The sequence below is a fragment of the Larimichthys crocea genome, chromosome VI (assembly GCF_000972845.2).
Source record: "Larimichthys crocea isolate SSNF chromosome VI, L_crocea_2.0, whole genome shotgun sequence".
Classification (NCBI taxonomy): Eukaryota; Metazoa; Chordata; class Actinopteri; family Sciaenidae; genus Larimichthys; species Larimichthys crocea.
Window position 1 is genome coordinate 4160676 of NC_040016.1, and position 25298 is coordinate 4185973.

The following is a 25298-nucleotide window of genomic DNA, read 5'->3' on the forward strand; positions in this document are numbered from 1 at the left end:
TCAACACCTTTATGAAAAGTGTTGACCAGAATGAATATGCTGTCATGGAGGTGATAAAGAGGTAAAACCAAACTCTATTCTGGACATAATATGAACTTTTAAGAGGCCAAGAACAGAATGTGACAAATCCTAACGGTAAAAGAGGAAAAGATGAGGGCAAGGGATTAATCACTGCACCATCGGACTGGAGGATGAGTGGTGCAATACTTGTTCTTTTGTTCTTTCCATGGCTCAAAAGGTCACAAATCTTTGGGCATCCACAAGCATGAAGATTAAGGTTTATAAAAGATAGGTTGACCCTGTCTATTGCTATGCTATCTTTGCAATGTGGCACAATTCACCCTCTGAGCTCTGAGGGCTGAGTGGAGGCAAGCAAACAGAGGTGAGACAGAGTTAATTTGTTCTTTATTTGGTCAGGTAAGTGTGAGTGTGAGGGGAGTTTACAGATGGTAGACATAATAACTGAAACACCCGTATAATATGATGCAATCCTACAGCTTTGATTAAATTTCATCTTTAAAAGCATTATGATGATTGATTTTAAGCCTTAAACCGTCTGCTTTAAAGGCATTGAGTCAATATCTATTACAAATAGAGTGGGCTTGTATATATGCCACATACAAGCGATAACATATAGGCACACACAAGCACAAAGCATGGATGCTTTTGCAATAAAAACAATTATCCCTCCAGACATATGTATATGTGCACAACAAATGCATGAACACTGTCTCTCCCAAAAGCCTCCAGAGTACCATTGTTGCCAAACCTCTCGTCCCCGCTCTGTTTAATCTCCCAGGTTGACAGAGTCATGGCCTGACCCGGGGAGTGCGTACATGGGGAGCCAACCCTCCTAGGACCGCAGTGAGACCAGCCACAGAATGAGAAATAGACAACAGCCATTAGAACCAAGTCCCTGAAGACTCTGGTGACTTGGGGAGTTTGTTATACACACTTGCAGCTGTGATCCAGTGCAGATGCTGCTAATTAAGCTGTCATAAGCAGAGAACGTTATGCACAGCGACGCAAGCTCTTTATCCCTTGCCTATATAGGATGTCATGTATGTGCTGAGACATGACTACAGTGTGTTGTGATTGCATATTCATAGGTATTTATAGAAGGGACATTTATCAAGGTTGAATCAAAGCCTTATGTGATCCAGAGAGGAAATGCGTTCACTGAATTATAGAAAATAGGACTCCTTCACAAAAAATCTACATAGTTATTGAATGTTATAAAAAGAAAAAATCATGTTATTGGTTACTTTAAGATAAATCTGCATTTTGCACCATTTCTCACTTGTCTGAAACATGTTTAAGTGTTTTGATTCATGTCATCAATAAAACTCTCAGGCACTTAGGTCAAGTTGTAAAACACCTAGGATCATTAAATTTATTTGGTTCTCATTTTTACTGTTTTTGCCATAATTTCCTTCAGCAATGGGATCATTTTAGTCACCTGGTTAAATGTATGATATGTGGGCACAGCTTCACTATAGACACACAGAGCAACAACACAAGAATATGAATTTTAGATACATACAGTAGCTACGATTCATGGTGCATTGTTCACTGACAAAAGCTGTGTCCACAAGTGTCTTTACATATTTTAACTGTTGTGCTGTCTGTCTCCTGTCTTCCTTTCCCTGTGCAGGGAAATGTAGTTGTGAGGCTGAATGTTGTGGTTTCCCAAACAAGATTAATTTAGCCTAGTCAGAATCTTCTGAACCAGTTTTTAGGTAGTGATGTACCTCATTGCCTTTTGGAATTTTACATCTATGGACATTTTTATAGATGTAAAATTTAACATTATTCTGCAACTGCATAGCAAATGTCCTGTCTCTATTTATTCATGAACTGATTTGGTGGACATGTAAGAAGTAATTTGATTAAGAGCGCCAAATGCATTTCCAGTGTTAGCATTGAATCTGAGGACTAATGAAAATCTATTTCATCCAAACACACAACTTGTGTTGATGTGTGAAATACATTGACCTGTTAGACATCCCATTTGAAATTATATCCATCTTGAGCTAATTTATCCAAGGCCTTGCCAGTCCTCGGTGAAAGAGGCAAAAAAGTGTAGGCTGGCTTTGACAGGCTAGAAATGATGGCAAGAACTGTGAAAAATAAGAGTGAGGTTATAAAAAAAAATGCTAGATATAATTAACTGTATTGACTAGACATGATGATACATATTGTAAGTCTGTCCACATATTTTCCTTTAGAAATGGTTGAAGCTGGAGGTGGAACAGGCCAAGCTGTCAGAAATACAGCACATGGGATGTGAGTAGGTGTAAATAGCAGTCAGGCTATCTGGCTGAATTGTGTCGTGTCCTGCCAGTTGTAATAGAGATGTGAATGTCCTGCTGACAGCCAGTAGCTACCTGGCCAGATTTGCTCATGAGGGGAATATTTACTTTAGTTTGAGGGAGATCTACAGCATCAGTCAAGCATAGTTATAGCTCTAACATTTACCCTGAGCAAACCGTGAGATATGTCCTATGAATGAAAGTCAATATACCAGTCTGCTAGACAGACGGACTGGCAGACACAGTCTGATCTAGCCATGACTCAGTCCACTGCCTTCAACAGCTTCCTGCGATGATGCACAAGGTGTGATGGCAGACACTAAAAAGTCGATATAAGTAATGACTTCTACTCATTTCAGTGCACTGATGAGCACTGATGCTTCAAATAAGGATGTAAGGAAGTGAAAATAAATAAGTATTCGGCTATATCTGTTTCACCTCAGACTGTCTGCAGTGTGTGAGCATGTACAGGGCAGAATGTGTCTGCCTGTGTCGTCTATTTTTCCTCTCTCCCAGATGTCGGACACGAGGGCTTCTGCTTGGCAGTGAATGCAGATGCTGCCATTGACTCTTTGGTCACCGCCGCCAGCTGAAGCCCTTCACCAGCACAGCGCTCTTCCTGGCAGCGGTTGCAGGTGCTGCCCTTACTGACGTGTACAAAAGTTCTTTCTCCTGCCAGACTGTGCATCATTACACTGGTGATGTTCTGGAGGATGTTGTGTTGTGACCTTGTCAGATACTCTACTATTTATGTTTGTTCTTCTCTGTTACTGATCTGCTGCTCCGTCATATTATATATTTCTTTTGCTATTTTGTTATACTCTTCAATCCACCTTCTTTTTTAATGTAGAATGGTTTCCTCTATTTCACTCTCATACCCAAGGTGTCTTCAGGTTATTTCGGATGTTTTTCTTGCCCTAGTGAAAGGGGTTCTGTTTTGTTTGCATGTCTGATGCCAGCTGGTGAAAACCTTCGAGACAGTAACTGTGGTGGAAATAAACTTGACAACTGAAGTGTCCTTGATTGAAATATTGAATTCAACAATGTGCACAGCCCAGACCGAAGGAGTGGGAAAGGCCACTGGGGAAAAGCCCTCCTAGCAATACCTAGCCCAATATTCTTCAGCCAGAAATTGTTTATTGTGCATGTCACAACAATTTGTACCGCAACCTGCTGATTCTACAGGTGTTTCAGTAAATCCATGTTCAGTAATTTATTTTGAATAATAATTTTAATGTATATCTTTAATAAAAAAAGATTTTTTTTTCTTCTGACAGATTTTAATATGAAGCCTAGGCATGTTGTAACTCTTTCTGTCAACTCTGTAAAAACATCACACGCGAGAATGTTATCCATTTAGGGCGGCGTTTAGCTCAGTTGGTAGAGCAGCCACCCCATGTGCGAAGGCTCAGTCCTTGCGGTGGAGGCCCAGGGTTCAAGTCCTGTGGTTCTTTCCCACATGTCATTCCCTGTCTCTGTCACTCTTCAGATGTCTCTATCAAAATAAAGCTTGAAAAAGGCCAACAAAAAAAGAGAATGTTTTCATACATGCTTTCTCAGCTTAGTTATATAAATAGTCTTAGATAGAGTGCATATAGAAAATGACCTGCTTAGCCTCAACTCAAACAATGGTGTAACATGTATATGCGGCAAACATCATCTCTTGACAGCGCAATTACAATTACAGTACAGTCGGTAAATGTGATGTAATAATATTTACTTACTCACAAATACTCTTATCCTCTTTATCCTTAGTGTTGTGAACATTGATGTTATTGTAATTTTCATATTTTTTTGGCATTTTTATTCTTTTTAAAAATGCTGGTGGGCAAACACATGAGTGTCTAAAAAGACATTGATGCATTTGCCTCTTGAATATTTAAAACTACTCTGGAGCACTGGTGATCACAAGCAAACATGACAAGTTTTTCAAATAAAGCCTCAAACTCTCTCAAGGACTCATCGTTTCCTACAGCTTACATCATATATAGCCACATATCCCCCAACCCACTGGAGGTTTACCCAAGGACAATCGTTCACATGTTGACATCTGTCAAGGCAGCTGAGAACAGGGTAGACTATCTGATCTCAGGGGCTTTTCCTACATTTACACTGCTGTGGACAACGTCAGTTCACACAAGCAAAGGTGTGCAGGAGTAATAATGAGGAGATAGTTTACGACTTTCCCTGTGGACATCTTATGCTATTACACTATAATGAGCACTTATAGTTCCCTTGATCATGGCCCAGGGTTTACTGTGCACTACCTGCCAGGCACACAACAATCAATTAAAAGGGGCCCTCCTCTCGTGGGTTTAAATTACCAGCAAGATGGATACTGCAGAGTAAAATGGTAGAATTCATAAAGAAATGCCAAAAAGATAATTAGTGGTATCTACTGTAGGATCTGTTATTGTCATTGTTGCCCCTTCATATGGAGACTTCAAGAAGGCTTTCTGTCATGCTCTTATGTGGGATTAAAAGCTTGTCTGGGATAGCTTGTTAATTAGATTGTGATTGCTGCTGGGCATCAGCAAAAAGCACATAGACTTAGCTTTGTGGTGTGTTTTTATGTTTTTTTATGTGAAGCACTTTGTGTTACATGTTTTGTATGAAATTAATTGATTGAATGATATTCTTATGTATAAGAACAGGGCATGTGTATTTGTTATGATTGCATTACTTATTATCAAAAATAAGTGAGTCGACCACTTTGCTAACAGCTAAACATCAAGCAAGTTCAACAACGCAATACATAGCATCCATCTAATATTATTTACTATTCCAACAACAAGAGGCCCAGGCATCTGTCTTTCAGCCTTTTGTTTCACAAAGCTCTCACCAACGTGTAAAGTCAGTTCCAGATTTACTCTTGCCGGGGGGCTTCTTGTTCGGTCACTTCATTTTCCATCTCTTCACCCACCATTATGTCCATAGAGGCTGCTGAGCCAGGTTACATTTTCAATTTCCCCAGCTCCAGTTCTGGCACAACACTCCTGTGGTACAAACATTACCACTCCCGCAGTGTTCTGATCTCATCAAGAAACTCTGTAAATGACTGAGAATTGAAGCAGAGTAACCAGAGGACATCAGAGGGAAAAAAAAAGAAAATATTTTCTCCATAAAATAAGATCCAGTTTCACCGAAACAAGTGAACGTTGGTGGTGTGTGACTTAGTGCCGTAAAGTGTTATATACTTCTCACAGTAGATTGTAGATTGTACAGTGACTCACTTGATTAATAGTCAGTGTAGCATTAAATTATTTAAAATGTAATGTTTTAGTAGACGGTTAGACAATGTTGCTTTAACTTTAAACTATAGCAAAACTGGAACTAACCTTGGCTGCATGCACGCTATTCAGATGTTGTTCCCTAACTAGCTAATTAAGTTGAGCAGAGGGACACTAGCCAGTATACTATTCACAACACATATTGTATAGCTCTTTACAAAATCCTTTACACAAATGAACTGTTTGCCTATTCAGTATGGGGTCACATACATAATATTCTATATGTGTAATATTTAAATATAAGGTTATAAGGTTTAACAAATAACCAATTTACTTTTTGTATTTATTTTATCTTATGTCAGAGCATACAAAAAGTAAACCTGTGATCCAAATGTGAATAAAGCCCCACCACTAATTCTTGTTCGCTCTTTATTGTGCCCCAGACCACTGAAATTAGCATGTACTTGTTTGGCCAATCAAAACAAATCCACAAAATCCCCACCTAGTACCAGCTGTAGAAACATCTGTTACACCAGCAGATGAGATCAACTTCTTTTTTTCAGCTGAACGAGCAACACAACAATTAAGTTGACTTACCTGCAGTCAAGGATGACCTTGTCTCCTGCCTTAATCTTGTATGACATCCACTTGGGATCTAATGTCGGCATAGAGGCGCCTCAAGGGTCTCGTACTGATGAACACTTCCTTTAGTTCAGCTGGGACCTCAGTGACAATTCTTCCTGTACGCGTGTATACGATCACTGAAATATTTTAAATATATATATATTTTTATATTCTGCTCTCTTACCAGACTTACTGTCATCCCCACCGTCCCCATCAAGTCCTCTGGGAATATAAACATGAAGGTATCTCAACAGGTTCACCCATCTTGGTTGTCTAAATGCAAGGCAAACTAATGTTAGACTTAAGTTGGTTGTCATAAAATACATCTAGCTTATGAACTTCTTTACCAGCATTTACACTCTTGGGAATAAATTCTTATGTCAGAAATGTGTAACAACAGATCCTATCCTTCCCGACACTGGGCCCAAGTTTTGTAGCTCTGTCATCTCTCATTACAGAATTGCTGATTGTATCAACTCTGTAATAAGCTATTAGCTGATGATTGTGTTCTCAACGCTCCTTTTGTTACAATAAGTGTATTAATTATTTCAAATGTAATTATCATCTCATTGTTTCTCTGTAATTAGGCTGTCACTAATGAATTTTAAGAACTTCACCCTATCCAAAGCTAATTGATTCCTCTGACTCTAACTAACCTCTTTAACTGAAAACGTTGCCATTGCCATGGCTGTAAACATTCTCTGTACTCCATCTGTTCAGCGGCTCCACAATGACAGCAACCTCCATTTTGTTATGAGCTCTGCCGTTACATTCAGTGACCCAGAAATGTTTCCATACAGCTCAACAGCCAGATAGGCAGCTTTGTTTAAGCCTACCTTGCAGCTCACACATCATCACTGCAGAGGTTAATGAAGGATGTTTGTACTCAGTGAAAACACTTGTCAGTAGCAGTCATTGTCATTGGTTGGCCACCATAGTGTGATTTCCCCATGAGATTCTTATTCTGATCATCTTGACTCTGCAAAACGGAGGAGAGCTGTAATGCAGACTTTATCGTCTGCTACATGCTTTACTATCTTAACTGGGTGTCTGCATGTTTCTATGAGGACCTTAGCCTCAATGGAGCCTCTCTGTATGAGCATAGTTCTTGTTAATGAGTCTGGATACGGCCAGTTAGGGAAATGAAACAGATGCTTAATTTTCTCTTTCTCCTCTCCTCAGTGGATTGGCTGACTTTGGGATATTACACCCAAATTAGCACTGTGAAGTGACAGTTTTTTTCTCTCATTAGCACAGTGTCAAGTGTGAATCAAAGCCTCTACATAATACCCTCTCCGTTTTATCCAGAAATACCAATCCACACACACACACACACATAGACTCCTGAATCCAACAGTCATTTGACCTTTGTCTAGAAGTGTAATTCATTCTGGAGCCACTTGCACACACATGCACAATCCTACTACCGAGCTAACCTCTGTGTATACTGAGTCTGCAGGACTTGCAGCCCGGAAGGGCCGTGGCTCAGATATCCTTGTCATGTAACACCTAAAGACAGTCAAAGGTCAGGTAGTGAAGGAACAGAAGGGCCACAGATGGAGCTGCACCAACTGGCCCTGCTCTGCCCCAGCGCTGTCATATCAACACGCACCTAGCTCCGACCGTCCCACCATCTTATCCCCTGGGGTGTCTTCATCACACACACACACACACACACACACACACAGGCACACCCAAGGACACACAGCGGGACCATACATGCACTGCTGTCTATGCACACACATGTAATTTCACACATTTGACGCATACACTCACTGAGTGGGTTAATAAGGGGAACGTGCAATTCAGTCAGATTCCAAGGAGTTTAAGTGGAGGTCTGCTGAGTGTGACCCCGAGGCAGGATACAAGCAAGGAGGGGGAGCAGGTGGTCAGAGCTGTGGAAAGCATGGTCTCTCTCTCTCTCTCTCTCTCTCTCTCTCTCTCTCTCTCTCTAATAATGTCAAGCCTCTGGCTCTCTGCCAGTGTTAAATGCATAGTCCATTACTTCACTTGTTGCCAGGACATGTCTGTGTGACTAAGACAACAGTTTTGTTTATTACCATTTATACTAACAGCTTAGAGGAGAGGTGGAGAAGAGGAAGAGGAGAGGTTCAACACTGGAAATGTACACATAGAAACAACAAATATAGAATATATATTTATATATATATATATATCTAATAATATTAATATATATATATAGATATATATATATATATAATAGAAAATATAAAACCATAAAATTTAGAAAAGACCCATTAAGTTTTAGGAGCTGCAGTTTGCATCATTTCAGAGTGATTAGTCAGCTGTCAAAATGGTGGTCAGTTCAAAACATCTCCGAGGAGTTTCAGGATGTAAATGAATGATACATTACTGCTGGCTAACTAACTGACATGGAGTTTGTCCCACACACTCTTTCTGAAGTGTAGTCTGGACTACATATGTCAAGTGCATTTATCATTAGCAGAGGGCTTAAGCTGTAAACAGGCCACATCATTACCAAGTCTAATTACATTTGGGTCCAAGGTCTCACTGCAGACAGACAGAGGCAATCATACAAGGACACGCTTACACATACACACAGTTGTCCAGTGTAAAGGAATAGAGTGAGGAGAGTTACTGACTACATTGAAGAAAGCTTAAAATGTGTAAACCTTTAAACTGATTGTTGGTGAATGTGAAACTGTACAGTGAAGCTGCTGCTGAAAATTTTCTTCCTAATTTTATAGTAAGTACTGGTAAGCAGAAATCTTATTTTCTGGCTTTATTTTGAGTCCACTGTTGCAACTAGGAGCCAATATGCGTATGAAGCTAGAGATTGGAGTGCAGTAGTATAAACTCAGTCAGTGTAACACCTCAGTGTGATGCTCTCACATCCCAGTGGCAGCGCTGACTCACTTGGCAAGAGCTCTGATCTACAGTTCAAGCAGGTGACGCCAACAGAACCGACGGCAGGTTTGACAGGACCACGCTGTATTACACCTCGGACCTCATCAGAATGGAAGGCCTGGATAATGATCTGATGCACAATGATCAGCAGCACCATGATTAACGTTGACAGCCTGATGACAAGAGTGCTGTGACAGCAAAAGCTGTGTTGCGAGACAGGAGGAAGAGTTAGGTAGACACAGAGAGAGTGATGAGAAATAGAGAGGGAGTAGTGGAAGAGGCCTGTAACAAGTAACAAGAAGAGGTCCTAAAACAAAGTCTGACATAGAAGCATCTTAATCAATGAGAAAAGGTGAGAGAAAGGGTGATTGGAAGAGATGTTTATGTGGTAAATACAAATGTCCATTACAGCAGAAAACATAATCAATATGCCCTTTTATAGAGCCAGCTTTTGAACAGTGAGAATGGTGCTTGATAATGCCACCAAAATTATTTTCTCCCTCCATTTCCCTCTATTTTTTTTTCAGCCCCTCTTCTCCTTTCCCCATCTCATACACCCTCGCCTCGACAATATGTCATGCAATGGATATAATTGCAATAATGCAATTTGGTTTGGAGGCGGATTGAGAGAATAATTGGACTCAACCCCAACGAAGTGACAGGCTAATGATTTAGCATGGCCACTGGCTATTGTGAGAAGCGAGCGCTTTCAACGCTACTGAGCTAATTTCCTCTGATGATGGTCTTAGCGCGTTGTCTTTGTGTCGGCACAGAGGAGCGTATGGCCATGAGGCGGACAGCTAGATGATGTAACCCACCCACCCAATGCCAAACAAACACATGTCTCTTGTCTGGGAGAAGCCACCCACTGTTCTCAGTTACTTCATGCTCAAAATGGGCTTCATTTGAAGTAAAGATAAAGAAAATCCTGAAGCTAGACAAAGTCCAAAAAAAGGCCTCATCTTTATTCACTTTCCCCAGACACATGAGCTCTGTAGGAAACCAAAGAGCGATGCCAAGAGGAGGGAAAGCATTAGCATAGCCATCATAGTTAATTGCAAAGTGTTGTGGTAAGGCAAGACCAGGACTTTAAATTACTGCACCAGTTGTAGTCATTTGGAGGAAATGAATATGTATGGCTTTGAAGTGGAATTCATTCTGACGTTGTCCTGTACAATGTGCAAGTGCAATGTTTGTGATGTATTCTGATAAAAACAGACAATATACATCGAAAGCACCTGATGGTACAGCTATAAAACATCGTTCAAAGCGAGATTTGCATTTGAATAGAGCGAGTGCCCATCACTTCCACAACAATAACAAGGCAGCAGCGCTTTTTCCAGTGACCAGTGAAGAGAAATGTCACATCTTGATACCTTTTTTTGTTAGATGAAACAAGAATGAGACTTCAAGACATTTTCTCCTACTTCTGCAAAGTACGGCTCAAGTGAAACAACCACAGATAAGCTTGTTTCTCAGGCTGCGGACATGACGTGAATGTGAAGTGTGCAAAGTCAAAAGAGGCTGTGAAACAGTGTGTGCTTGTGTCTGTGTTTGTGTGTGTGTATCTGCACGCTTGCGTAGTGCATGTGTGTGTGTGTTGGCAGACTAAGGCTTGAAACCAGGCTGGTGAATTTATTTATATCAGCGCATTTATGAGCCCTGCAGCTGGTGAGATGAAAGGGTTACCACAGCGTAGATGGTGTGTGTGTGTGTGTGTTTGTGAGTGTGTGTGCATGTATGTGTGAGAGCAGATTATTAATGACTTTCATCCAGGTAAAGTGGGGAAATTTCACACACTTATGTTAGTTGTTTTCTGACATTTGGTGCCAGAGGCAGACAGAATGAAATGTTTTGCTATGACAGTGTTCCTCTCTCGACCCAATATCATTTTTTTCCTCTCTATCTCTCTTCCCTGTTTGTTTAGTTTGTTTCCCTCTTCTTTTTGCTGGGTAGTTCGTCCTGCATCTTCCTTATTCCATCATTTCTTTCTATTTCCCTTTATTGGTCTTTGCCGCCATCTGCTCTTTTGTTTCTCTCTGGCTATGTTGTTGTCATGCACTGGCATGATGGCTTACCCACCATTTCACACAGAGAAGCATTACAAAAGGAGAACACAGAGAGAGGCTGAAAAGGAATGGAGGCAGACAGGAAAGAACTATAGCTGGCAAGCATCGAATCACCAGGGCCGGGCGAGGTGAGAGAAAAAAGCAGGAAAGCCTTTCTCTCTCCCTCCTGCTCACTCCATCTCAGCCAGAATCAATGCTCCAAAATCCCCCAAAGCCAGATCCTCTTACATCCTATCAATTATTCAACCGGCCTCTTTTGTACAACCACTCCTGTTTACAAGGACTTCCTGGCCAATTGTAAATGTTTGTGTGCCCGCTAAGCCTCCATCACCTCCCAACCACACACGTTGATTACACAGTGATTTAGCTCTATTCTGCCATCCCCCGCCGCACCCGCACCACTCACATCTGTGCTGACGGGGCATCTGTCAGGCTGGCACAGAGGCAGCAGTAGAGGTGGTTAGCCCTGAGCTCTGAGGGCGAACAGGGTAGAGCGGGTTGAGAGACGCCAGTCACCGCCTGTGGAGCTTGTCGTCTGGGCTGAGGTCTGGATGAGGGCATGGCATCTGGCTGCCAGTTCCGGCAGATGTGCAGTTACGCTCAGGAGGCTCTGAAAATATAATGTCTGAATGCATGCTCTACAACACCAGCAGTATGGTGGACAGAAAATATGATATTCTCAAGAGATTCCTTTAAACGTATAAAGTGACAAAGTAACACCCCTTCTACTAGCAAGCTTCCACATACTGTAGTCCACATAGCTCTTGTATCTCAATGAATTTCCTGACAGTGGAATCTTAGTCTTTCTGAAAGTCTTACACACATTCTTCAGGTTTTCTATCTATTACTATAATAGATAGAAAACGTTGAGCTCCCATTATTTTTAAAGCTCACCTATCTTTTGTTTGCAACATATTCCATAACCACAGTCGCGCAGTGCAAAATCCCATGAGATGTCCTGATGTCATATCCAGAGTAGTTGTAGTTCATCTTCTGTGTACAAGCTGTAAATTGCAGTATTACTGAGGCTTTCTTTCATTGGTTTTCCTACTAGATGTGTTCCTAATATTCATTTTCTGATTAGTTACTGTACAAGGTTTGCTATTAGAATTAGAACCCTTTTGTAATTTTAACAAAAACAATAATTAATTTGATAGCATATGAAAAATTACTGAATACATTTCCAGCATGGTAGTGAGGATTTTTTCTACAACCACTGTGTCATTTTTCCAGCTTCTTCACAGTAATTTAAAAAACCGCCATCGGCCCTGTTCATGGCCGAATTAAACTGTAGATGGCAGCTTCATTATATTCTGCACGGAGACCCAGAAACCGACCAGTGTTCCTATACTGAAATACTGCTTAGCCTCAGGTTTTCTGTATGCTGGTTAGTTTGTGTTTTTTAATGAAACTCAATGTTATTTAGGAAAAGGCACCATGTGGCCACAATATAAACAGGATTATCTACAGGGCAGGGCCACAACATCAGCTAATAATACAAGACCCCAGTGATTTTTTACTAAAGTGATGCAAATTCTGAAACAAATTCACAGTTAATTAAATTACTAACACAAACTGACACACAGTGAACCTGGCAGTTTTAGGGCAGTTGCTCGCTTTGCTTTGATCCAGCCTCGTCCCTGTCCATTCTTGCAGCTCATCACTCGACTGGCCTCAGTCTGTTTGTTAAGCGCAACTAAAAACTGAAATATTAAATAAACAATGACATAACATTGTTGTTATTTCAAAAACACTGTATAGACAAATGAAGTGAAAATGGATGGATTTTTTGATTTGCATTATTTGCAATGTCCTTTTTTAAATTAGGTTTCATATTCCTGGAAGAGAAACCAGAAGTTCCCTTCTCATGTCAAAGTCTGATTTCCCCTTGGTGTTTCCTGTAGCATGGGGTTACGCTATGGTCAAGGTCAGCCTATGCATTACAAGTTGCGTTTAGGGATAAAGTTGGGCTCAAGTTTAAATTATTCATGTATAGATAAGGAAACAGACTTCAACACAAGGTCTCTGCAAGAAGAGGAAAAGCATTAGCATAGCCATTGTTGCACAATGTTTTATAATATGAAGAGATTCAAGTTTCATCTGTTTCTGCACTTATCAGTAGCAGATGTCTATTTAGTTGAGAATGTTTTAGAAAACCACAGAAATTTCTTTCAGCTTTGCAGAAAGTTGAATGAAAGAAAAACTTGTTGAGTTACAAATGCTGGTGGGAACACAGGCTACCGAGCGGAGGGGGAGGAGTTTGGCTCTCGATTATGACACAACATTGTAGAACTTGTGAGGTCTCTGTAATGATTTTAAAGTTGTAGCAGCGGAACTAATGGTTTCTGTGTGTTTGATCCTCCCTTGTTCTGTCTCATCACTCTCTCCATACCTCACCTGCCAGGGAAATTTATGAGGACGCTGTTTCTCCACCCAACCTACCCGACAGGAGACATTTCTCAGGCAAACAAACCATTAATTTGGTAAATAAGGAAGGAGTAGCACATTTGTAAAATTAATTATGAATATCCATGCAAACTTTAGCAGCTAGCTGTTACTGTCGTTGATGTAAACACTGAAACACTAACTAGTAGGCCATTTCTCTACTTAAATAAATAAATGTGGACTGTTTGTCTGACAGTTAAATTCATATTTATGTCTCATCCTAATATTTCTCTTGTTGTGTTCTCACATGTCAAGGAGCTTGCTCCATGGTTGGCAGTAATACAGTGTGACAGTAAAGTAAATGTAATTTCTTCAAATTAGAAACAGGCTTTAAATAGCACTGTTTCTGTACCACATACGCCAACTGAATGCCACAGGCCACACACCACACTATGTTCTATATGCATATGCTTATGCATATAGTCATACGCTCAGCAGTGACAGCAAGCAATGCTTTTCTCCTGCAAGCATTGCAACTCATCATATTGTCATGTGTGTAATCTTATAGCTTCAGTAGGCAAAATTAAATCTGTCACTTCTGCCGCATGTGTGCACCACACACCACATAGCACAATGGAGATATTGTGTATTGAAATGTATATTGCTGGTGTATGGTAGTTGCTCTGCATATTATAAGTGTGGGTGTACATTCAGCTCTTGTTCTTTTTTTTTGCATGTGGTGGCATAAAGGCAGACAAAATTAAATTTACACACAGATATGAATTGCTTACATTGACCATTTAGTTATTCACACACCCCTGGTGCAAACTGGACACACAAACACACACACACATAGCATTGTACACAAATAAATAGTAGTATAAATAAAGTTAATTGAGTATAGAGGTGCTCAATAAAGATGGCACAATGGTAGCGGTCAGTTAATATGCATGTATGTATCTCGTGTATTCTCCCAAACACACGTACACAAGCACACCGCAGGGCTCCTCTTTATCAGTGCTGCTCACATTGGCACCGACACATGCATTGCCAAGACTGCCAGGCTATGGCCATGCTAATGTAGCCCGTTAGTCTAACAAAGGCTCAGGTCAATGGAGCCTCCAGTGGCTAATTGCTTCAGAGAGATAAGTGAGTTTGACGACGCAGCAAGGAACGGCTCAGCGAAAGGAAGCAGCGAGGGAGAAGATGTTAATGAATCCCCTGTTCACTCCACCGTCAATATCAGCCTGTCGCAGGCCTGCCGCAAAATGAATATTAAAGACACTTTTGATTGTTTGCTGTTTTTGTTTTTTTGGTTTTTTGCTTGGTTTCATTGAATTTTAATGGGCTGTGTTGTTGTGTTTTTGTCACATATTCTATGCTGGGTAAGAGAGTGGAGCTAATGCAATTAATCCCCCACACCATCACCTGACGGCTAACCAGCTGTGGTAGCCAATAAATTCACATGACCATGTTGCACTAATCTCACTTTATGCACCAGAATATTGAATGAAGGCAACTGACTGCACTTGAGTGAGCTGAGTGATGATAAAAGGTCTGGAAACAATTAGATGGAGTGTGAATGGTGTACTTTGAGAGCGCTTGTGCACACATCTGAGCCAATTCGAGTAATTGTATGTCATATTTGTTAGAATAAAGATTTGATCTCTTGAAGGAAAAAATTTAGCATGAATTGATTTGTTCCCTCTGACGTGACAGTGACAAGACCAGCGACTACCACCTAGCACCGATCAGATCTTCCTCATCAGCTTATCTCCCTCTGACTTATATTAAATCAGTGTCAGTATCAGACAGCAGGACTTGGAGCCTGTTTCCTCTACAATGGCAGAGCTCTCTATTCCTAGAGCTGACTCAAGTTGTCACACATCTTTCTGCGTCTGACAGACTCACTTCATCTGAAGATTACCATTCTCACTGAACATGAATCCTGAACCCACATTTCCTGGATATGGCTGGAGGCTAATACAAATTGGACTTGACAAAAGATGATGCATAAACCAAGACAACAGTGTTTCATCCCTTTATTTCTCCCTCTCTAGGTACCGATTGTGTGAATTGCAGACGAGTGTGATGATGGACTATTGGAGGCGTTTGGTTTGACGATGAAAGTGGCCTCTCGGGAGCCACCCAGGCTTAGCGCATAAACAAAGACATACGTAAGATACTCTTCACACACTCTCAAACACTACAGCTACGCCTCTTTATCTCTGTTTTTTATATTAGGTGGCTCATGGTTCTTCTGTTTTCCACTCTCACTCAAGCTGCCTATCCTCTCTCATTAGCATGTTATTCTGCAGTCAGGTCCTCCATGCTGTTTGTTTGCTTTAGTGGGTCTTGCCCTCTGGGCCCCACCAGTTGCTAACCCATTGAGATCAAAGCAATCAGTCTCCATGGGATGTTTTGGAGGTTAGCCCCCTGTTGGCATGCTACAGACACATCCCCTTCCAGTTAAAAAAGATTCTTTTTCACACAAAAAAATATTTCTGTAAGCACAATTCACACAGTGAAAAGATTTCTCTTATTATTCTTGAAGTCAGCTGGTAAGAAGGATGTTGGAAGCGGATTTGAAGGTTTTTTCTACAAAGAATGGACAGTGTATTAACCTGTGGATAGGCACTAAATCTGCATGCTATGTAACATCTCATTAAAGGTGAATATGGTAATATGAAATCCCTCCAAGAAACCTTGAGGCCTTCCTCACATAAATTGGCAAAGGCAGGGGAGTGTGCGTCCACTGTGCTGCAGGGCTGGCTAGCCTGCACAACCATTGTAAATATACATATGGCCCACTTTGCAGATTTTCTTGTTAAATGGTGGTGACCCGAGACGAGCTGTGAATTTGTTCCTGGCAGGTCTAAGTGTGGTTGGAACTGAAGGTGGAGCTGCAGCGTCAAACCCCAGCCACCAGGGAGCAGCGCAGCGCAAATTGTCCTCAAATATTGATTCTGCAGCAGCCAGCGATGTAGGACGGCGGGAACAAGGCGCCAGGCTCATCTGCAGAACACCAAACCTCTGGGGCGGGAGAGGGAGAAAGAGAGATGAGAAGAGAAGAGAAGAGAGTGAAGGAAGTAGGGAAGAAGGAGGGGTAAGGAAAGGAAACAGAGCCCTCATATGGTTTGATGTTGCCCAGCTCTGGAGATATTTCGCCTTACATTGGCTGTAATTAAAGCTTTTCACTTTCTCTGCTAATTCCAGTACTCCCATGTCGACGTGTGGGTGGCTGGTGAAAGTTTAAAAATGTGCATTCGGGTGAATGTAGGTGTATTTGCTTGTGTGCGAATGCGGTGGCTCAATGTCATCGTATCCCCACTCTAAATGGACCATTGTTGCTGAGACGCTGCTCAAGGAAAGAGGGCATTGTGGTGTGACTGGCCTAACTGCAGTGCTGCACCGTAGGCCTAAAAATATTCCATGTCAGTGGTCCCAAGAGAAGCCCAGTGCTATCCAGGCCTCTCAGTAATGAGAGAGTGGAGCTGCCTGCCACTGGTAGCCCTGCTGTCCCCCAGCTCCCTCTGGCTCAGAGCTCAGCACTGGAGCTAGAGAGGCAGCGGCTCAGCTCCCACAGATTTATCATAGCTCACAAAGCAGCATGTCTGAAAGCAGAGGCTCTCATTCGCAGAGGAGCAGCCCCCAGCGGGCTAACCCCTGGGCACACTGACCCAACGCATTCACATCAGAGAAGCAGACAGATAGAGTTTGAGGAAGACTTGCGTCTGTGAGAGAAAAAATGGATTGGGAAAGCATGAGAGCCAAAAGCAGCAGTATAGTGTGTGGGAAAACTATTTTAACTGTGCCATCTTTTATACGATGTGCTGTGCAGCAGAAGACAGAGAGACTGTGTAAGAGAGGGATGGAAAGATTCAAAGTGAAGGCGGGTGAGAGACGGAGAATGGACAAACATAACTGAGTGATGTAAGGTGGTTGTTTGGGACACTACACTATTGTACTCAGTGCAGTAATGATCGAGCCCTGAAGGGAAAAAACATGTTTGCAAAGGGTTGAACTGCCATTATCAGTGGCAATTATTTCAGTATATCTCACTGAAGCGTTGACGTTGAGGGGGCTTGCGGAGGCAATCACTGGGTGATGTGTGCACAAACACATACTGTATCTCTTACTAAAGGTAGTTAAAAGATCCCCATTCTATTCAACTGTGTTGTATTGAAAGTGCTTTTAAAGATTAAGAACCTGAATATCTGAAGAGAGAAAGGTGAAAACAATCCCAATTAAGTGAAATAACAACATAAAGACAACTTGTCCTCGTTGTTTTAACATTTTATGGGCCTCCTTTTAACAGTTAACATAAGAGATGTCACAGACTGAATATAATAGATATAACTTTGAAGGCTGAGCTTGGAAATTCTGTGAAAAATGAGACATATGAATCACACTTTTCTAGCTCATATTGTACCAAGCTGTATGTAAGTGAGGTTCAATAGTATGAGTCATTTTTAACCAATAACTACTCAGGGATAATGTGGCATGATATATATATTTATCTACTTCAAGTGTCAGACATTTTACAAAATGCTCACCTTCAATTTCATGTGACATTCACAGCAAAAGATGGGAGATATCTAGAAAAACAAAACATTCCCAAACGGTTTCAACTAGTGCAAATATCTTACATGAATTTTTAATATGTTGTTATGATCCTACACTGCAGTTTCTAATTAGAACTGCAAAATGACTCCCGCAAAACAGTCTTCATGGTAGTGACTTGACCCACAAGAGCAATTTGATGCTAATTTGCTATTTTCTAGTTATGAGCTGCTATCTCGTTCATTTCTCCCAAATCATCTCCGACTGTCTCCAGTATAAGCTCTACATATTGACAACAGGTCTGGACTGTGTCCAGCAGCACTCTAAGCTCAGCTTTTTAGTTCACATCTCACACTCATCCACAAATGCTTTGTTGAAATATATACTTTGAAATGCTTAATCTGTGTTTGATCATTTTTTGATCAATCCACACTTTGTCCATTATTGGAAAATAAGAGTCCATTTGTGTCCAGATGTACCCTGGGTGTCCATGATTGTAGGCCATTGGTCTCAACAACCAGCATACTTTATATGCTTTATGTGTGGCTCCATGTAGACAAGTGTACATAGTTTTCTGATGAGTACATTATATCCCATTGTTTTGTGATGGATAGCTTGACAGCAGTCCTTTCCTTGATAATTTTCCCGTCATACAGTAAATATGTGTGAGTCATCCATCCTTTCCACATGGAGAGTTTCAGGTTTCCTCGTGGCTCTCTTGCTATCGTGTGACCTAAAGAAGAAACAATACCACAGATAAGAGAAGAGAATCAGTGTCACAGAGACATGTAATTACATCGAGTGACACTGAGTCCCGCTTCACACTGTACACTCGCTGAATGAATGCTTCCATTTGAGAGAGCCAATCAGAGGTCAGAGGAGAATATTCCAAATCAAACCATTTGCTGTCTATTTCTGGCTCTATGTCTGATTCACTGGATTGAAAATGTTTGTTTGCAGTCTAGCTGGCTGGCTCATTGCAGGGACCAACAGTGTCTCAACTGCTAAAGCTGGATTTCACATGTCTCGGAGCTGTAATGGTTTGTTTACACTTGGGCAGTAAGTTGAAGGCATATAATTGGAGATGTATAGCGCTTGTTTTCCATCAACAAACCCCATCCCATTTATAATGAACAGATATGCTTATACATTTTAAAATCTTGTTCCAGTGCTGAACATGCTGTGAATATTTTATCATAGAGCCAGACATGGAAATGAAATGGGACATGTGAAAATCTTTTGGTGCTCTGTTTTTGCTGTTCCTGTTAAACCGTGTTCCAGTACCTTGGTCAGGCAACTATACATCTTTCTACAGCACACCTACGCTGTGTGGGAGTGAAAGAGATGGACAGATACAGATCATCGTGTTGAATGAGACGCTGAGGTGGAGAAAGGAGGTCATGGGTAAAAAGAGAGACGCAGGATAAAGAAAAGAGACACAGAGGGAATGAGTGCAGGGCCATGCGAGCAGTTGCCAGGGAATCGATGTCTCATTGCAACTATCTTCAGTGACATCTGCCACCAAGTCTCCAAGTAACTGCTCACTGGTCCCAAAGCACCTTGCAAATGCACAATTAATGTCCACTGATTTAGCCAGCAATTGGCTCCTCATTACTCTCTGAGCTGATCAGCTAGTCAGACAGGATGTGAGGGACAAAACAGAAAGAAGGGGAGACAAGAGAAAGCAGAGAGATAGAAACATGCAACAGAATGAGGATAATTGCACCTATCAGTCCCAGAGTTGGTGTTAGGCCCAGGGTCATTAATTCCACTGCCTGAGACTGAGCCCAGCAGAGCCTCTGTTCCTCCTTCTATCCCACTCACCAATTTAATTATGACTCTTAATTGTAAAGCCTCTATGGAAGGCCCCAGCCATAATGCATTCTAATGAATGCGACAGATGTTGTGCTGTTATGCCATCTCTCGAGCAATTACTCTTATGGCGCCTGCGCCGCTTAACTCGCAACTGTTTCGTTTTTTATATTTCACCTGTAAATAAACTGCACCTGCTACATCCCATGACACACACTCTGGCACGTGCATACGCACACCCCAGTCGTCAGTCCCGCAAATTAACTTTCACACTTCAACAGCTTACAAAGGGCCATGAAGGACCCTCATTTAAATCAATTTATCTCATCTGAATAGCGTAAGTTTACATGGCATCACACACAGTGGTTGTGTGGGGGTGCACAGTGTACAGAGGTCTGGTGCTTTCTCCATCAGTTGTTTTGTCACCCTCGCCTGAGGAGATACAGTTTCAGCAGAGTAACAAATAAGGCTCACTGGGGGGGCTTGTTTGTTGATTAGCTCTGTATTTTCCTCTGTAATTTTTTATTGATGTTTGAAATGAGTGTTTAGACTACACTCATTTGTGGGCATCTTGACGATCCAAACAACCTTTGTTTACAAGATTACTTTCTATTTGCTTGCACTTCTGAGATCGTTCTTTTCATATACAGTCATATATATATATATATATAATACAAAAAAAGTCATTTAGTTTAAAGTCTGTTTACCAGAAACTGATTGAAAAAACATGCTGAATAGAACAAAATCTATTCAAGATGAAAATCATGGTCAATTCTACCCACATCAAATGTTAGTTGAGCTAGAGAATGCTCAGTAATACCCTATTTATCCTTTTTGGACATCATGTGTTTCTCAGGGGACTATTTGATGTGAACACTGTTATGAATACATGCTTTGTTATCAAAGACTCAATGAAAGTAATTGCTGTTTGCTAGATATACATGTATGCATCGCTGCAGGCACTGAAAACAGCACAAGCATCAAATGAAAGGGGAAAAACAGCATGTACAAGATGACATATGCATATGACAGTAATTACACTCACATACAGACATTGAGAGACAGGCATGTAAACATGCCCACACTCACACATGTACAGAGACATATGAACACAAACAGCCATTTTCTCACCTTGGTGGTTTTGACTTTGTTGCCAGTGCTGCAGGACCAGCCAGTCAGGTCAGGCAGGACCTTACATTCTTCGCCGTCCATACAGGGATGCATGTGGCACCACCACTTCTGGGCTACGATGGAGGCTTAAGCAGTAGATGGAGGTTTAGAGGAAAAAAAGATAGACAGTCAAGATTAGGGCTACATTTAATACACCACCATTACCTACACAATAACAATTAGTTTACTCTATAACCACAGCCAACAGAAACTGTTATTGCAGATTGTCCAAGTAATGCTTGTGTCTGCAGCGTACTTTTACAATGTATATGCTGCATGTGCTGTCCATGGTGCTGATCCTACTGCTGTGGCGACAGTACAATCAGCACCATGGACAGCGCTTGTGCCATTCAGTATCTTTGAGTGGTCAGTGTGGGGTTTTTTTTTAGCTGTAATCTGATTACTGTGATATTCACAGAAGCTAAAGTGTATAGCTGTTACCTTTTTATTCGTTTTAATCAGATTAATGTAATCCCTCAACATGAGACCTTCAAGCCTGTACAGAATGGGTAAGCCTGGCATCAACAGGAGAAAATAAGTAGACAGAACAGGGGAAATATTACACAATATGTCACACTGAAATGACTAATATACTGGATATAGTCAGTGAGATGTGGTGACCCTGTGATGCTGATCATGTTCTACCAGTGTTAAGATCATTGAATAAAATACTGTGTTGTAACTACTCTCAGAGGTGAGAGTCGCTTCCTATAATTTAAATGAATCACCTAACTTACCTATTGTTTCTGGTAGTCTATAATCAGCAAAACACAAGGCACAGTTAGACAATGAGTATTCTTCCTATTACATAATACAGAAAGCAAGAGTAGGATTGTAATGAAGCGATGCTATGAATTAAAACAGTTTGCTCTCTCTCTGTATTTGAGACAGGAGACACTAATAGTTTATAATCTATTGTCTTATTTCTGCAGACATAAAAATCTCTCTTGGATTCTATGCAATGTGAAAACAAAATATGAAAAGGGCCTTCAAGAGAGAAATTAAATTTCCCTAATTATATCTAGTTGTTTTTAAATGGAGTGCAAGAAAATGGATAGAAAGCTAAAGAACTTGGCCTGATCAAATGTTAATCCAGTGTCAAAATCCAAAGTTTTCTCATTTCTTAGCAACTCAAATCTACCAGATCATCTGACCCGCTGTCTAGACAGGAGACATCCCGACAGCTGAGAATAATTCAATTCACTCTCACCTAACTCATCATCCACTCATCTTACTGTCTGTGTGGACACAGGGAAGGATAAAAGTGCACTTCCAACTTCATTAAAGGGGGTGGATTGATAGTTTTTAGAAAGAAATTTTTATCTCTAATCACTGTTGTTTCCAATAAAGGGAGCAGAGAAGGTGGTTTTGGCAAGAAAATTGGCTTCCAGCTGAATAATGCAAACCCTCTAAGGCATCATGTAAGAAGAAAACACTGTGACTGCGAGAGATAGAGAGATGGAAGAAGGGGGAGAGAGGAAGACGGGCCTAAATCATCATTGCTCACCAAGAAAACATCTTTGTAGTGTGGAAATGAGCAGCAACAGAGAACGGAGAGAGGCAGGGAGAGGAAAGATGGTGTTTGAGGATGAATATCACTAGGTCCAATGGAGAAAAGAGCAAAGTAAACAGAGAGAAGGTGAGTAACAAACTGAAGCAGAGTGTAAAAGGCAAATGCAACTACAGAACTACAGAGACAGGAAGGCATGTAGAGAAAAGAGGAAAGTCAATGCCAAGTTGCCAAGCCACAAAAAAAAAAAAAAAACTATCACAGGGGCGTGATGTTGAACACACTGTTATGATGCATGAGCTCAATGGCAGTAAGCGGTTCTAAAAACCAATGGCTGTGTAATGCTCGTTAATGTGGCCATTATCGTGTCGACGACGGGGCTTTGCACTGCAAGAGTGTTATTTAGAGCTAATGGGCATGGCCTCTGAGTGCTATTATGGAGTTAGCGTTCCCTGCAGCTTATCTCATGCTGTACTTGGAGGGTGGGGCAACTGTGACACATAAGCACCTGCCTGTCAAGTCAGAAAATTAACTGGAGCGGGTACAACTGTGATGTCATGCATAGTTCAGATGTTGGACAGCACTCACAGATGTGTCTCAACAGGTCAATGATGAAAAGATTACAGAGGTACATAATGTGTATGCAGTAGTTCATTCTAAGATCATCACTTCTGGGACCATATGTACCTGTGTTTCGAAACAGGCTAAGCTACTTTTGCTAAGCTGCAGTATGCAAACCAGCTGCTGGGCTGTCAGAAAGAAAGTAAATTAACATATTTCCCAAAGAGTTGAATTCTTCATTTATCCATTATCCACTTTATCTTACCAAAACTTTCCAGTCACCTGTCACTTCATGACTCATATACATATACATATCATTATCGACAGTCACATTTGCAGAGTCTTGGAGAGCGGAACAGACTTGAAAAGCAGTATAAGCTCAGTTGCTCTGTAAATGATTGATCTAATGTTGATTTCTTGCACTTACCCTCCTGGAAAAAGTTTCACTAGAATATTGTGTCTATGTTAAGTATGTGTGAAAATGAATCACTGTCAAGCACTTGAAATAGAAAAGACATGACATATCCATCATGAAAATGTGTATAACACATGGAGTTATGCGACTACCCTCTCATTGCACCATCCTCATTAATAGTCTATATTTATATATACGAAAAGGTGCATAAACTAATTAAAAATGTTAACAGCTCCATCATACATTTCATCACAGTTACTATCAGCTCGTTACAATGGTATCTGCACTCAAAATGGCTCCTTTTTAAGTTCACTCTCAAACTTTCTGTATGGGCTCAGCTGACGGGCAAACGTCTAGACAGCACACACTGCTTAAGGTGCAGGTGATTAGGCAACACAAGGGACTGAGGCTATGTTATTCCCCAGGTTCTCCCCTCGTCTCTGGGGTTCTCTAAATAAGGTCTGCGCAGGTTTCGCACTACGAGGCTGCCTACAGCTCTGTCTTCTCCTACTGATCACAACACGTCAATCTAACACACACCTGATAAATGTCACTCATTCTTATGACTGTTGTGGTTACACTACCGTTTTCATTTTTGTTTGTGTGTGTGAACGAGTATGTCAGGTGTACGAACATTCATCCTACACACACGTTCATTCCTTCCTGCAATGCCGGCTGAATTGTCATTGTAATGTTTGTGACATCAAGTGGACAAAGTTGAAATTGCAGGTCCCCTCATTCCTATGTTTATTCTGTGACTTCACATGCTCCTGTGACCAAATATAAGCCTGAATGCCTAATGTAAACAAAGCCTTGTTAACTAGCCAATTAACACTTCGAGAATGCATGATGTGTTCCTCCATATGTATTTTTTATATTATATAGTTATATAGTTATAATAATTATTGTAAATCTATAATAAAAAGTAAACACAATAAACAAGTTTAAACACAAATTCACAACCTGATCTCTGAGGAAGATGCAAATCAGGCATAAGTCAAGCTGGTATATAACATATGAATACATAAATACGTCACCAATTACTCAAGTTCAAAGAGACTTCCTTCACCTGTAACCCTTTCATCTCAAGTCATTCAAGTCACATGATAAAGAATAATATATTAGCCTTTCATATAAAATAAAACCTAATACAATGACTACATATCCCATTGTATCATTCAGATGTAGCTTGTTCGATATAACGCAGGGCATACAATATGTGCACTCAGGCGTATGTCTGTGAGAGTGTTTGTCCATTAATACTTTAAAAAGGCAGCATCTGAACTCACTCATTGGAGTAGACTGCAACTTTGCCTCTATATGTGTGTGCACTCGCATGTGTGCATGTGTCTATTGTACACATATGGATGCCTTTGTCTGTGTACGTGTTTTTAGCCCCACTGTGCAGTTAGTGTCAGGCGTAAAAGCACAATCACAAGCAGTCGTGTGCCCTTTCTCCCTGGTCATTAATATTTAATGGGAATATGATGTACTTTCACACACACACACATACAAACAAGAAGTTGGGGATGGACTCAGAGGTATGGATACCCTGAGGCACTGTAACTGTTCCACTCAGTGATCCTGGAGTGCCAAAGCAGTTGGAGAGAGGCATCCATCTCTTTCTACAATGATTTACTAACACACTGTATCTCTGTTGCCACGGCTCACACAACCATGCCGGCACACCCAGGTATGCATGACGAGAAAGCATAAGTGGAAAGTGCGGTGGAGAAACTGTCTGAAAAAGATTATACA

At 41.0% G+C, this 25298-nt stretch overlaps 1 protein-coding gene across 1 annotated transcript in view; it reads right to left on the reverse strand.

Annotated features, from left to right (window-relative positions):
• Positions 1-17801: 17801 nt before the first annotated feature.
• tafa4b (TAFA chemokine like family member 4b) overlaps positions 17802-25298 on the reverse strand; it is a 35039-nt gene continuing 27542 nt past the window's right edge. Inside the window, exons 5-6 of the mRNA XM_010746507.3 lie at positions 21016-21140; positions 17802-18805 (exon numbers count right to left, since the gene is read on the reverse strand). Of these exons, the coding sequence (XP_010744809.2) occupies positions 18794-18805; positions 21016-21140 (137 nt within the window). The 3' untranslated portion in view covers positions 17802-18793. The remainder of the gene's footprint in view (positions 18806-21015; positions 21141-25298) is intronic.